Source organism: Camelina sativa, chromosome 17 (genome assembly GCF_000633955.1).
Source record: "Camelina sativa cultivar DH55 chromosome 17, Cs, whole genome shotgun sequence".
NCBI classification, from domain to species: Eukaryota; Viridiplantae; Streptophyta; class Magnoliopsida; order Brassicales; family Brassicaceae; genus Camelina; species Camelina sativa.
This window is the reverse complement of record NC_025701.1, coordinates 33,311,609-33,325,473: the sequence shown is the minus strand read 5'-3', so window position 1 is coordinate 33,325,473 and position 13,865 is coordinate 33,311,609. Positions and strand designations below refer to the sequence as shown.

The 13,865-nt window shown below is 36.6% G+C and overlaps 4 protein-coding genes across 8 annotated transcripts in view; 1 reads left to right on the top strand and 3 right to left on the bottom strand.

Annotated features, from left to right (window-relative positions):
- LOC104758763 (transcription initiation factor TFIID subunit 9-like) lies at positions 186-3,430 on the top strand. 4 transcript variants are annotated; one of them, XM_010481697.1, is made up of 7 exons: positions 186-295; positions 419-481; positions 879-1,014; positions 1,750-1,800; positions 2,086-2,265; positions 2,498-2,765; positions 3,019-3,430. In XM_010481697.1, exons 6-7 carry the CDS (start codon positions 2,505-2,507, stop codon positions 3,304-3,306), a joined length of 549 nt encoding a protein of 182 aa, XP_010479999.1. In that variant the 5' UTR covers positions 186-295; positions 419-481; positions 879-1,014; positions 1,750-1,800; positions 2,086-2,265; positions 2,498-2,504; the 3' UTR covers positions 3,307-3,430. The 4 variants fall into 4 exon arrangements, with proteins under 4 accessions (XP_010479999.1, XP_010480001.1, XP_010480000.1 ...); XM_010481699.1 differs by having other exon boundaries at positions 1,967-2,265; XM_010481698.1 differs by having other exon boundaries at positions 1,962-2,265.
- LOC104758764 (probable GTP diphosphokinase RSH3, chloroplastic) lies at positions 3,423-6,165 on the bottom strand. Its single transcript, XM_010481702.2, has 6 exons — positions 5,476-6,165; positions 5,200-5,385; positions 4,642-5,102; positions 4,391-4,549; positions 3,960-4,302; positions 3,423-3,877 (listed from the first exon to the last, which is right to left on the bottom strand). The coding sequence occupies exons 1-6, from the start codon at positions 6,163-6,165 to the stop codon at positions 3,566-3,568; spliced, it is 2,151 nt and encodes a 716-aa protein (XP_010480004.1). The 3' UTR covers positions 3,423-3,565.
- Positions 10,328-10,943, bottom strand: LOC104758762. Its single transcript, XM_010481695.2, has one exon. The coding sequence runs from the start codon at positions 10,832-10,834 to the stop codon at positions 10,460-10,462; it is 375 nt and encodes a 124-aa protein (XP_010479997.1). The 5' UTR covers positions 10,835-10,943; the 3' UTR covers positions 10,328-10,459.
- Positions 13,122-13,865, bottom strand: part of LOC104758761 (cation/calcium exchanger 4-like) — a 3,581-nt gene continuing 2,837 nt past the window's right edge. The window contains exon 2 of one of the 2 annotated variants that reach the window (XM_019239777.1): positions 13,122-13,824. In XM_019239777.1, coding sequence (XP_019095322.1) covers positions 13,362-13,824 — 463 coding nt within the window. In that variant the 3' untranslated portion in view covers positions 13,122-13,361. Of the gene's footprint in view, positions 13,850-13,865 lie in introns of both variants that reach the window. The other variant, XM_010481694.2, reaches the window with a different exon arrangement.

Genomic DNA, 13,865 nt, shown 5'->3' with positions numbered 1-13,865 from the left:
ATTTACATACGAGTAGTGATGTTTAAACTGGCCCGCGGGCCTAAACGGGCCTGTTTAAAATTTTTAAACCCGTGGCCCGTTTAATAACGCTAAAAAAAAAAAAAAAATTAAACGGGTGCACCCTTTTAGACCCGCGGGCGTAACGGGTATACCCGAAATTAAACGGGTAGCCCGTTTATTTCTCAAAAATTAACGAAGTTGAAACCTAAAAGGCTAAAACATCGACTTCCTTCCGAGCTCCGGCAGATCCAAACCCATTCCGACATAACTCTTCTCCACAGCTTCCAATTCCATGGTGAGTGCTATGATTTGCTCTGCTTCCACACATTAAAGTCTGTTCCTTTTGCTCTCTCCGATGGAGGTTTGGTTTTATTGATACATGAATTTTTGTTTATGAGACAATGGTTTCTTTTTGCAGGAAGCTCTTTGATCTACTCCTAAGATTTCTGCTAAAGTGTCGACTCTTTTTAGTTGCAACCAGGTTTGTACTCAGTTACCCATCAGACTGTGAGATTGATTGATAATTTAACGAGAGTTGGGTACTTGTTTTTGGGTTTCTGGGTTTGATTGATAATACCCAGGTCTTGTCTTTTAATCTTTTGTTTCTGGGTTTTTGATATTGAGGCAGTGATGAACGAGAATGTCATGCACCACTCTGATTTGTATTCTTTGAGGATGATTTTATGGTTTTATGGTTGGCTTTGTTTCTGTGGAGGCTACTAAAAATTGTTGTTTATACGGTTGGCTTTGATGATTTGTATTCTTTGAGGATGATTTGGATTACGTTTTGTTACTTAGATCATTTAGCAAGCAGCTTTCTTTCAGTCATTGATGAAAATCTCTTTAATGGTCGATTTGGATTATGTTTAATGGCACAGGTGGGTCTCAATCTCATCATTTGAAAGCTGATGGATTGTCTACAACAAAGCTCAGTTCTATTTGTAAACCTTCTGCATTGACAATCCTGAATAAATCAAACCGGACTCTCAAGTTTTCTGTTTCTGCTGGGTACCGGTAAGTATCTTATGTATGTTTGCCTCATGTTTTGTGACTTGTGACTTCTTTTATTCGATTGTGGTATGCTTACTTAAGTGAGGTTTTGGTGTTTGTTTCAGAGTCGTTGAGGGGTTTTTTTTAGGTAGATAAAAACTAAAGTGGGGTTGTTTGAATTGCTTATGGGTGGATAAGGGTTTCCTTGTGGTGTGTTGTTTAGCTGAATGATTCTTGTCTTGTTTCTTTACTGTTTAGTTTAAAAGACATCTGAAACAGCTTCTTTTTTGATAAGGCTATATGTTATTGTGTTTGTTTCCTTCATGCTTGATCTGATAAACTTGTGATGATAAACTTTGGTTGACGTGTTTTAAGTGAGAACTTTGTTGATGTTCTTTGGTCATTGTACTTGACGAATGTGTTACTTATGTGTTTAGGATTGATTATTCCTAGATCCTGTTTAATAACTCTTTAGGCTCTGTTTTACTTGTTCTGTCTAAGATTCTCAAGTGTTCCTTGTGCTAACATTTGAACATAATAATCAGCGTGTAATGTTTCTAATCTATATGTGTGAAGTTGGTGGCTAAAATGAATGGATAATGTTCCTAAGGAAGCCTTGTAATAATGTTAATAATCACCGTATGTCTCAGTTCTCTGTGTAATGAGCTGAAACCATTATTCCTAAGGAAGCCTTGTAAGATAATGATTACTTAGTTTTGTTATTTTTCTGTAGCTTAAAATGATGATCTGTTTCTGCAGATTGGATGTGGATGTGTATGTTAAATGGCGAATCTTTAGCAATGAAGCAAGGTACAATGTATTGTGTTATGTATCAATGTAGTCAGTTTCTATTTCCGAAGTCTTCTTATGACTGTTTTATTGCCGAAGTCTTCTTATGACTGTTCTCTAGTTCCTGTTAGTTCCTTGAGATTTCTTAATGGCTTATTATTATTAGCTGAATTTGCTGGTAGAGAAGTATGACAATATGGGACCCATTTTAACACCCGTATGATACGACGGTCGTTCTTATTTGGTGGGTCTTTAATGGGCCTATGCACGAGTTAACTACAAAAGACTAAATTACCCCCATTTCAGCTGCTCGGAACCGCTAAACGCAAATGATAAATAGCGTTTACAAATATTCCAGTTTTACCCTCAACGTTAAGTCAGATTTACAAACCAGAACCATAAGTAGAGCAGATCTAAGAGTGAGAGAGATTTAGTCGCCGATTTCATCAACCTCCGTTGTGTTTCTGCCATTACCGCTCGCGATAGGTATGTATCGCCTCTATATGGTATAGAAACTCGTGTTGTGGTACTTATTGATGAAGCTAGGTTAAAATCTCCTCTTGTGTCAATCATATCTCCATCTTCGTTTTTCTCTGACTCGTGAAGCTCCAATTTTTATCTATTTGATATAGAAGCTCCTGTTTGATGTTTGCTTGTGTTGTTTTGTGTAAGAATAGTGCGTAATTGACTCTGTGGCTTTACTTTTGAGTTTGTTTAGTGAGAACATGGCTGGAGAAGGTGAAGAGGATGTACCTAGAGATGCTAAAATTGTGAAATCTCTGCTTAAGTCGATGGGTGTAGAAGACTACGAGCCTCGTGTGATACACCAGTTTCTGGAGCTATGGTATCGGTATGTGGTGGAAGTGTTGACAGATGCTCAGGTTTACTCAGAGCATGCTAGCAAATCCAACATTGACTGTGATGATGTGAAGCTCGCTATTCAATCCAAAGTTAATTTCAGCTTCTCTCAGCCACCTCCAAGAGAGGTATGCATTGTCGTTGACGATTCCTTGTTTCATTTTCTTGAGATTGTTGTCTGAGAAAGAGATGGCCAGAGTCATTTGGTTAGCTGCTATGTGAATGATCATTAGGGAAGTATCACCTTAGTTACGATTTGTAAACAGTAACCCTCTTACCACATAAGTTGCATTACTGAGAACCTCGAATGTTTTCGTTTGCTAAATCCATGTCGTTTGATTTTGGAATCTCGATGTCTTTGTTGTTGGATGTTTGATTTAGGTTCTGCTAGAACTTGCTGCAAGTAGGAACAAGATCCCTTTGCCAAAATCGATAGCAGGACCGGGTGTTCCGCTCCCACCTGATCAGGACACATTGCTGAGCCCGAACTACCAGCTTGTGATACCAAGGAAGTCAGCTTCCACAGAACCTGAAGAAACTGAGGATGATGAAGAAATGACAGATCCTGCACAGTCCTCGCAAGAACAGCAGCAACAACAAACATCAGAACTCCCAGGTCAAACTCCCCAAAGAGTCTCTTTCCCTCTCTCTAGAAGACCCAATAAGTAGATGCACAAAAAGTCTATCATGTTATGTATCAAGATGTAGTTGCAGAATTATTATTAATGACCATATGTATCAAGGAGTAGAATGTAAGAGAATTATATATTAATGACCAGAGTCAGTTTTCGTAGATCATATGAGCAATATATATATATATACTGTTGTGTGGAAATCACAATACCAAAGATACAACAAATCTTCTGAAGCATTACTATATATGCAACTATAGTATATATACATGAACAAAGGTAATTAAGAGAATCTGTTAGCTTCCCCAGCCAACCATGGAACCAGCAGCTGCACGGTGAGGGCGTGAAAACGCAAGCCCCCGATCATACATCCGCTGAATTTCCTCTCTGTATTCAGTCAGAGACTTGTCAGGTATGGCTGGAGTCAGCTCCACCACATCTCCCATCTTCAGCTTGCATTTTAGATCACTTACAGGTGTCTGGTTTAGTCTTGGCCTTAGCTCTTCTTTTGCCGGGATGCTGTACATCGACCATCTTGAGCTCCCTGGGCCTGCTCTTCTTAACAGGTCCGAAACTGAGGAATTCGCGGGAAACTCTTGCACAGTCATCTGCATTTTCAGCTTTATCAAATTAAAATCCAAAAAAAGATACACCCTCAACGAGAAGAATTTGAAGGTGATCATAACTAACCTTCTCATTTTCGATTACAATGACATAGAGTGGTCCGTCTTGGTTGCCATTGGGCTTATAAGAAAATGGACAATCTTCAGTGTGAGACGGGAAACTGCACAAGGGCTCCGAAGAGCAGACCGAGGATTTGTCTTTGCTCATGGTTTCAAAATGCCAGGTCACAACCCATCTTGCCCATTCAACCATCTGAAGCACAAATGAAGAGTGTTTGCAGTCACCTTCCTTGTATCTCCAGTGAGCTGCAAACCCAAATTCAGCTTGCAAATGCATCTCCTTTGTGCGTATTTGAACTTCAAGTGGAATAGTTCCGTCACCCCTTACTACTGCATGCAAAGATTGGTACCTAAAATTCCAAAAGCCCAAAGTTAGATGATTAGAGAACGAAGTAGCCTGCATCATTAAATAAGCTACTAACGGTTTGCAGAACCCACCCGTTGAACTTGGGGTGAGAAATGTAATCTTTCAGCTTTCCAGGAACTTCAGACCATAGCTTGTGAACTACTCCTAAGGCCTTGTAACAATCTTTCTCATTGTCAACAATTAAACGTAAGCCATGAATGTCATGAATTTCATCCATGGTTAGCTTTTTCCTGACATAAAATGAAGTGTCAGTATTCTGGTTCTCTCCCTGAAGCTGATTAACCAACAAGCACTTTCGAATAAAGAGGAAATGAAAACTTACTTTAACATCTTGCAGTAGATACTATACAAGCTCTTGTGTCGTCCAGATAGAACATGGTAAGAAATGCCTTCTTTCTTAAGCGCTTGCTCCAATTTCTCAATCGCAGAAGTAATCATAACTTCGTCGAATGAATCTTCAAGCATAGCGGACATCTCGTGGTGCTGATCAGGATGGAGATGCTTGAAACACAGATTTTCAAGCTCAACTTTCCAGGTAGAGATTCCCAAACGATTAGCCAAAGGTGCAAATATCTCCAGAGTCTCTTTAGCAAACCTTTGCTGTTTCACTGGCGGCAAAGCATAGAGCGTCATCATGTTATGTAACCGATCAGCTAACTTTATAAGCACAGCTCTCGCGTCTGCCATTGCAAGAAACATAGTGTGCAAACGATCTGCTTCAACAGTTTTACATGCCGTATTGTTTTCCCGAGCAAGTTTACTTAGCTGGCTAAGCTTAGACACCTAACGCAATAACAAGACAGAACTTAATTAAATCTAAAGTCTCAACCATAAAACAAGCTTTTAGCTGAAACACATTCATGGCTGATTCTTTACTTACCCCTTCCACAAGATCAGCAACTCCTGATCCAAAAGTTCTGAGAATATAATCATAGCTCATGAACGAATCGTCTAACGTATCATGTAAAATACCAGCTACAACAACGGTCGAATTAGCTCCAATGTCAGCTAACAACATTGCAGTCTCAACACAATGTTGCAGGTAAGGATCACCATTTGCTCTCATCTGATTCAAACACATCAATTAGCAAAAAATCAAAACCAAAATTATTTGAAAAGTTTGTGAGATTTTAAGTTCTTCTTCACAATCACACACCTGTCCTCTATGAGCTTTCTCAGCTTCGTAAAAAGCTTTGACCACAGATTCATCTTCGAAGATTTTGTGTTTCGATTGAGCACGTCTAAGCAAATCCCTAGCATAAGGTTGTCTTCGTTCTCCTTCGAAACCATCGTCCATGGCGAACGGTAGCTGCTCATCAACAAGAACAGAGTCTGTATCGTAATCAACACAAGAGCCAACAGCTTTCCTGACGAAACCATTGAACAATCTGCTAGATCCTAAACGGAGAGCAGAGCCACCGTCTAAGTTCCGATCTCGTGAAATCCTCATCGGAGGACTGTTGCTAGATGAGATCGGACCGTGAAGCACCGAGACAGGGCTATGATGATCTCGTTTAAGGTACGAAGAACCGATGAATTTGCTAGGAGAGTAACAGAACGAGCCGCTTAAGGTACGATCGTCGCTACGATCATGGCGTATCGAAGCTAACTCATCTCCTACCGTTGGATGCGACGACGACGAGGAAGAGGAAGATGATTTGACGGATGCGCCGGAGAAAAGCAAAGAGAGACCTCCGATTGTTGGGGAAGAGGTGGAAGAAGACCCCGGTGAAGACCTGGAGTTGAGATCGAGATCACAAGAGATATGAGCGTTGATTTGGTGAGCTGTAGAGCATACAGTGCTCGCTGGACTGGCGTAAAGCGCTATGGTCGTCGCTACCACCATTTGAAACTCTCTCTTCTCTGGTTCTTCTGATTTCGGTTTAAGAAATCAAATTTCGAAAATCGTAAGAAATCTCGGAATTGACTCCAAAAGCTTCGTCAATTTCTCGGGAAAACGAAGATATTTTTTCCTAGAAAGCTCAAAAATCGTAGATCTATGAACAAAATCGAATCTAAGTATATACAATTCCAAAACACGAAATTGAAAAGGGGAAAACCTAATTAAATCAAAAGAAAACAAAGAGATTGCAAGAGAGAAATTGAGAAATTTTGTTCTTCTACTTAAATGATTCCGAATAAAGAAAGAAAGAAACTAAAATCTATTTATCGTTGGTGGTGGGTGTTCTTATTCGCCCGTTAAATCCAGCAATCGAGGCGAAGCTGAGCATAACGAATTTACTTAATTACCCTTTCTGTCTAAACAAGAGGATTACTTGACTCTCTAATTGTTATTGTAGTCATGTCGTTATCCATAAATCTATAAATAAACCCATTTTTGGGTACTTTTTTTGTTCGATCTGATTCTTTACACACTCACTAATCTTTTTTTTTTTGCCGAATTTAAAAGTTGTAATTGTGATAATAATCTCGAAAAGCCTATATATTTGCATATTTTAAAAAATAAAATAAAAAATATCTAGAATTATTTGGGAAAAAAAAAAAATCAGCAAATGGTCGGAAGTGGGATCCACCGTTGGGATTCTAATGTTTTATTTTTGTCTGGTTGGGATTTTTTCTTGATTCATTGAATCTATTTGTGGATGAGGAATCCCAATTTTTTTTTTCTCTTCTCGTTTTCACAAAGACAAAAAAAAAGTATTACAAACACTTACGTCCGTTGATGAAGGGAATGAAAGTCAATAAGTCATCAAAATAACATTTGTTTGCATTAGTTTGTGTAACCATTCAAAATGTGCTCGATTGATTGTTTGGACTAGTGTTTAGTGTTGTTGTTGACTCCTAATCCCATATTTAACCCAAATCACCCAGTGCTGTACCTTAAGGACAATATAGACATTCCCATATACATTTCACTCGGCTTCTAGGCCTATAACGTTAAACTATTCTATTAGCCAACTTTTATTTTCTTCACGAAATCATTTTTTTAGATAAGGACACCGACGAACTCTCGAAGAAGGAAAAGAAAAAGAAAAACATATGCCACGTGGTTTAAGAGGACGGAGCAAAACTAGACAAGTGTCTTAATTGGTGGCCAAGTTTTACATTTGTGTGCCAGGTCAGCGTCTACGCTCAAGGCTCAGCCGCTCAAACCTCCGTGACTTGTGGGAGTCGTCGTTTACCATAGTGTAGAATCGACGGTCGTGTTTGAGTTTTGCGATTTCTATCAGAGCTGGCGTCAAAACAAATCACGACAATAAATACCGTTCAACTTACCGTCTCAAAGTCAAATATATCAACACCTGTTTTTGTATTTTCATATTTTGACTTCCAATGGAATACCAAAAAAAAATAAAAGCTTTGGTAATTACATCAAATTTAAGATTCTAAATCAAGTCCTCATTATTGGTCGGAAAATGAAAAAGTCATATATCCATGATATTCACGTGTAAATAAGCAGCAGACGAAAACGTTCATCAGTTAATTAATTACATCTTCGATCTATAAACATTCGATTCGATATATTGATTAAAATTTTCAAATAGGTGTATGATCTCTTCTTCTAATTTTTGTTAATTATAAATTAAAGGAGGAATTCAATTTCGTGAAACTTTATATTACAGGCAGGAGGGTAAATGATTCCTCGAATAAACCAAAAGAAAATTAGAAGTGGCTAACGTTAGAAGCAAATGTGGTAAGAGGCAACGTGCAAACTTTAGCCACCCAAAAGACTTAACCACGTGGGAGTGTGGGACTTCATCTCTTCCACCACGCAACCACGCAATAACTAACGTACTCATGCATTCGTCACAACGTCTTTAATCCCGGTTTAAGTATGTTTGGTTTACTGTTCTGGCTTGATTTGGTTTTGTTTCTGTTGACCGGCCGGTGGTGTGACCTTATGGGCTTTTTCTAACTTTTNTTTTTTTTTTTTTTTTTTTTTTTTTTTTTTTTTTTTTTTTTTGTGTTGGGTTATAAGATTTATGAGATCCATAAAACGTAACAAAATAAATCATAGGGCAAGTGAAGTAAATTAAAGACAAACTACTTTTTCTAGCTGGAAGAATGACGAATCGTACTCTCTATAGGGTTCCCATTGGTCATTGACAATGTCTTATCTTCTTCAGGATTTGGTAGAGGGTACTCAGTACTCTCTATAGGGTTCCCATAGTACAGTGAGATTCACTTGCAAAACATATGGAACGGGAGCCGAGATTTATACAGAAACACCTTGATATAGCACCTTGAGAGAGAAGTGTATGTATATTGTATTCTAAAGTCATTCCCGGAAGGTTCTTGAATTCGTAGAAGGTTTTTGAATTCCCGCGTTGAACAAAAGTTCCATGATGAATTCGACTTCACAGAAGTTTCATAAATTCCCGGAAGGTTCTTAATGTTAGAAAAGAACAGCTTGGTGTGTTATTTAAGAGGTGCGATACATTAAAGATGGAGATCATATGGGTTACAACTAAGATTCAGCTGAGATGTCGTGGTAGAAGTTGTACCGTGCAATTTCTCCTAAGTCCTAAAGAGAGGATATGAGAAGCTTAATTGACAGGGGGAGTACGTTTTATAATTGCAGAATTAAACATGAAAGTTTCTTCATTAACGTTGAGTAGGAGAAGAAAGTGACAATGGTTTGTGATACAAACAAGAGTAAGTAAATATGTCCAATAACAGTGTGTACATGCTATTGCTAAGCAGTGTTTTTGAACAGTCTACATCCTGATCCTGGCCACTTGTTTATGCATCCCGGCAAGGTCCACACGTGCAGATGGCAAAAACAGAAGAAATTTCTATCGAACCGATCTATCCAAACCGGGACAAATTTGCGGAGTTTGGGTGCTTGGGTTCTTTCTACTTCGGTTTCAGGCACAAACCGATAGGAAAGCTTTGGTTATTTTTGTTCTATATTCTCGTTTTGGTTCAAGTTTAATTCGACTCTTAACATTCAAACGGATTGGTATGAATCTGATAAAAACTTTGTACCCTATATCCAAAGTTCAAAATCAGCCACTCTCTTCAATTTTGTCTTCTTCTATGTCACCTCAATGAGAGAGACTCCAAATGGAGTTGCTCTTAGTTTTCTAGAAGATATTTTACATAACAACTTTGTATATATGATCTGCGCTATGATTAATGAAGTATTCAACTGTTCAACTAAAATAAATAAAAAAACAAAAGCAATGTAAATTTATTTGAAACAGTAACGGTATACATGCATGTGAAAAAAACTGAATACTGTCGGATACAATCAATCAAAAGTGGAAAACTGAGAATTAATTCAAGTTGGTACTACTACTACTATATAAGCATAGAGATTCTCGAATCTTAAAGCAATCGTTCAAAGTCCAAGTGAGTGTGTTAAAATATTATAATTTTATGGGGAAGCGACGAGTTTGTCATGTAAGAACAGAGTACACAGTATCAATAAAGATCTGAATATCAAATAATCATTTATTTCTTAATTCATCGTCTGATTGCATTTCCAGCAAGGCATGCACCTTAACTCAATCACTTACAATACAAGATATATTACTCATCTCATCCCATGGCCATGATCATTTAATCACGTTACCATGCATGCCCCATACATATACACGCTTATATAATGTATTCAAGTGTTAGTAATTTTATATTGTAAAAACAAAAACATTGTTGTAAAAATAATAATCATTTCTAGCTATACTTATTCGCTTATCTCATCAAAATAGTGTATGTATGATGTATCCTTATAAATTGTTATCTCATCAAAATAGTGTATGTATGATGTATCCTTATAAATTGTTATTTTGTGACAATATATAGTAACAAACGCAATGTTAATTTTAGTTTTCACCAGAGTGAATCGCAATTACTTAATTTGCATAACATGGACAAGTTTATTTAATTGGAGCTGATGTTATATAATAGCAGTAAGTAAGCATATCTTACCATCAGATTATAATTGGTTTGTTTTGCGAACAAGTCTTTTACAGTTATGAACAAATTGAAATCGTACATAGTATGATAGTAAGAAAATATTTAACCATATACTGATAGTTTCGTTCTTGCAGTGATATTCCAAGAAATAGGAAATCACGATATATATAATAAATAGTTTAATTATAAGATACAACAGCAAAAATAAAATAAAATAAAAGTTACAATGAATAAAATTTTAATATACGACAACGAGACTATACAATAAAATACCGTGCTCGGTCATGGACTGACAAGGAAGAGAAAGAGAGACCTAAACCGGGAACCGCAAACGAAGCCGCTTCAACCGCCATTCGCTGCTGAATCGCTTCAAGCTCAGCTCCTGCGTCTACGAACTCTTTAACTAAATTACGATAAAAGCCTTTGATCTTCTTCACAAGTCTCACGTAGTGTAGCTTCAACCATCTTAGCTTCATCCTCCTCACCATCTTCTTTAACGAGAATCCGCCACGTGACACCGCATTGTTCTTCCCGCCAAGACGCACCACCTGCGACTTACGACGCCGGATATGAATCTTCCGGTGACTCCGAGACCACCTGAAGACTGAGGTTGCGGCGATGCGCTGATCCATATTATTTGTGGGTTACAAACTTGGAAAAAAGAAAGAGAAAGAGAAAGAGAAAGAGAGATATATTATGTTTTAGAGAGTCACCATACTGAGAAAACTAATATATACACACACACATACACGTATTAGGAAAATAAATATTAATGTGTAAACAATTTAGTTTTGGGGTCAGTGACCTTTCATGTGACATGTGACATATTCCGTAAAATAGTACTATTTTATTTATGGTTGTAAATTATATAATACATTAGTATATGTGGTTTTTAATTTAAGGGATATATGGCCTATATGTCACGAAAATTTGACATAAAACTCAACTTGACCACACATCAATCTAACATATATGTCTTTGTTTCGGATTCTTATATATACTACTATTACTTCGGATAGGCTAAACAAAGACGTTGATTGAGAAATGTTAGCTAGTAAAGCTATACATAATATTAATAAATAGATAGACCCAATAATTGTAACCTGATCATCATCACATATTTGTTTGAAACGAAAACAAAACAAAGGAAGGTAGGGGAGCCAAGTGAGAGAGGTATCAATTAGATTGGAAATGGGCAACACATTTTATGTTTTCTTGTGTTTCCAATAATATCGCAGAGCAAATAGACTGTTTAGTTTAGAGGGCTCATGTAGAGAGCATGAACTTGTTTTCATGTCTTACCTTTTTGAATCATAAAACCATTTCTGTAACTTTTAAAATACTTTGTAATATACACATGTCTTCTTATTTTCGTATGCTTTATTACAATGCTATGATAAAAAGAAATTTCAATGATTGAGAAGATGAGTCATATCGCCTAGTTTGTCTTCAGCTTAATGGTTGTTAATTCGATTGTATATTATATTGTACATGCATGGTCCACATTACTTGAGTAAGATGATCAACGGATACAGTTTTCTATAGGGTAATATATTTATTATATATCATTTCTTTTTTTTTTGATAAAGAAAAGGAAGTATTATATATCATTTCATTATCAAGTATATAAAATTATATACAACCATGTTAAGTTTTGAACCCCATGACCAATACTATTCGAACCCAGATGGTAGAATTTTTTTTCCCTTTACTATTGGATCAGGACAACTTGTTTTGTTTTCTCTGTTTAAAACAAAACAAATTTACGTACAATGAATTCTCTGTTTTGTTTTCATAAACAAACGATTCCATATTATTCTCATCATGAATCATAAATTTTTGTTAACATAATAACATGCATGAGTATCGATCATATACTAATGGTTTTCAATCTGGTAATTTCACATAAAAATAATTGTTATGCACATATATATATATATATATATATATATATATCGAACATTAAACTGATCAGTAGAAACATCAAAAAGGCATATACATAAGCCCAAAAATAATTAAAACAACCCATATGAGTGTCAGAGTTGTCATTTTGCGAGAACAGAGCAATAAGATATAACATGTTCTTGGATGTCTTGTCCTAAGTTGAGCATATTCCAACACTATTATATCTTTATATTTATGAACTATATATTTATGATGTTACGAGATTGTGATATATGGCATCAAAATTTTTATATATTATACCTCCCCTTATAAAAAGGGTCAAATGACTAATGACATAAGCTATCACGTAATATGTTTACTTCATGCGCAAGAGAAGAAATATATATATAAATGCATGTGGATAAAGTTTCTACGACATAACTAGCCTTACGCCTTGGTCTCCACGACGGCACATATTTTACATATTGCTCTATTGGATTGGACCCATTTTGTTCTCCATAGTCTATTCAATTAAATGCGAGAATCAATAAGTACATGTAACCTATGGTCATGCTATATAGTGTAATTTGGAAACCATTCACCAAGAAAATGATATATTTGATTTCTTGTTCTCTTTATTTTTGTCATCAACTTCTTGTTCTTTTCTGAGTGGATTGATCGAGGGTAGTTATATCCGATACAAATCGTTCGTTGCTAAAATAAAATTATAACAATCTCCAACTATTTATTAATTTATATATTGGTTTGGAATTTTCCGGTGATTTAAAATATTGTTTTGTCGATTAGTAAATCTAATTATTAACTAAGCAATAATAAATAGTGTATGATACTATTATTGGTTAAACTCGTCTATTCGAGATTACAAATATTGTTATAATTTGTTTTCTTCAACACGTTATAAGTTATTTTTATAAAAAGTATGTTACGTAACATGAAAATTTTAAATAATATAAACAATTATTTTGTTTGATACTGAAAATATCGCACTACCACGTGACGATGTACAATTGGGAAGATAGCGAAACAACATTATTGAGTTGAGTTGATAATCTCGGCCCATTAGTATCAAGGCCCATCAATCTCCATTTTCGAATACACGGTCCAAGGCAACGACCTAGATCCAATGGCTAAGATTCATTATCAGTTACATTCAATGTAATACAAACAAACATTTACTTCAGAACCAGTGGGATATCTCTAACTAGATGATGAATACAATAAGGAGCCAATACAGGAGCTGGTTACATTGGCGTTTCAAGAAGCCCAAGGTATGAATCCCATGGCGGAGCTGAGCCTGAACGTGACAAATATCAGATACAATGCGATCAGACCAATGCCCATCACTTTGCTCGGTCGCATCTCGTTGCGAGGGAGCATCACAAGAGCCCAAATCAAACCAAATATTAGAAATCCAAGAGTGTAGAACAAGCTATTGTCTTTTGGAATCATGTAAGTCTCTGGACTCTTCGACCAAGCACCAAGAAACATCGACATACCTAATCCAACAAGCGTGTTGAACATTGGACCAGCGTAGCAACCTGATAATGCGATTTGTACGCCATCTCCACCATTCATCGACAATGCGATGTTTGACACTAAGTCACCCATTGAGTTTCCCCAAGCAAGTACGGTTAGACCAAGTATCGACGGGTTGATTCCATAGATTCCACCAAATGTAACCAAAAGAGCAACAAGTTCGTTTGCAATCATGTAGAACCATACAATGCTCATGATGAATCCACCTAGTACCCAAGGGAT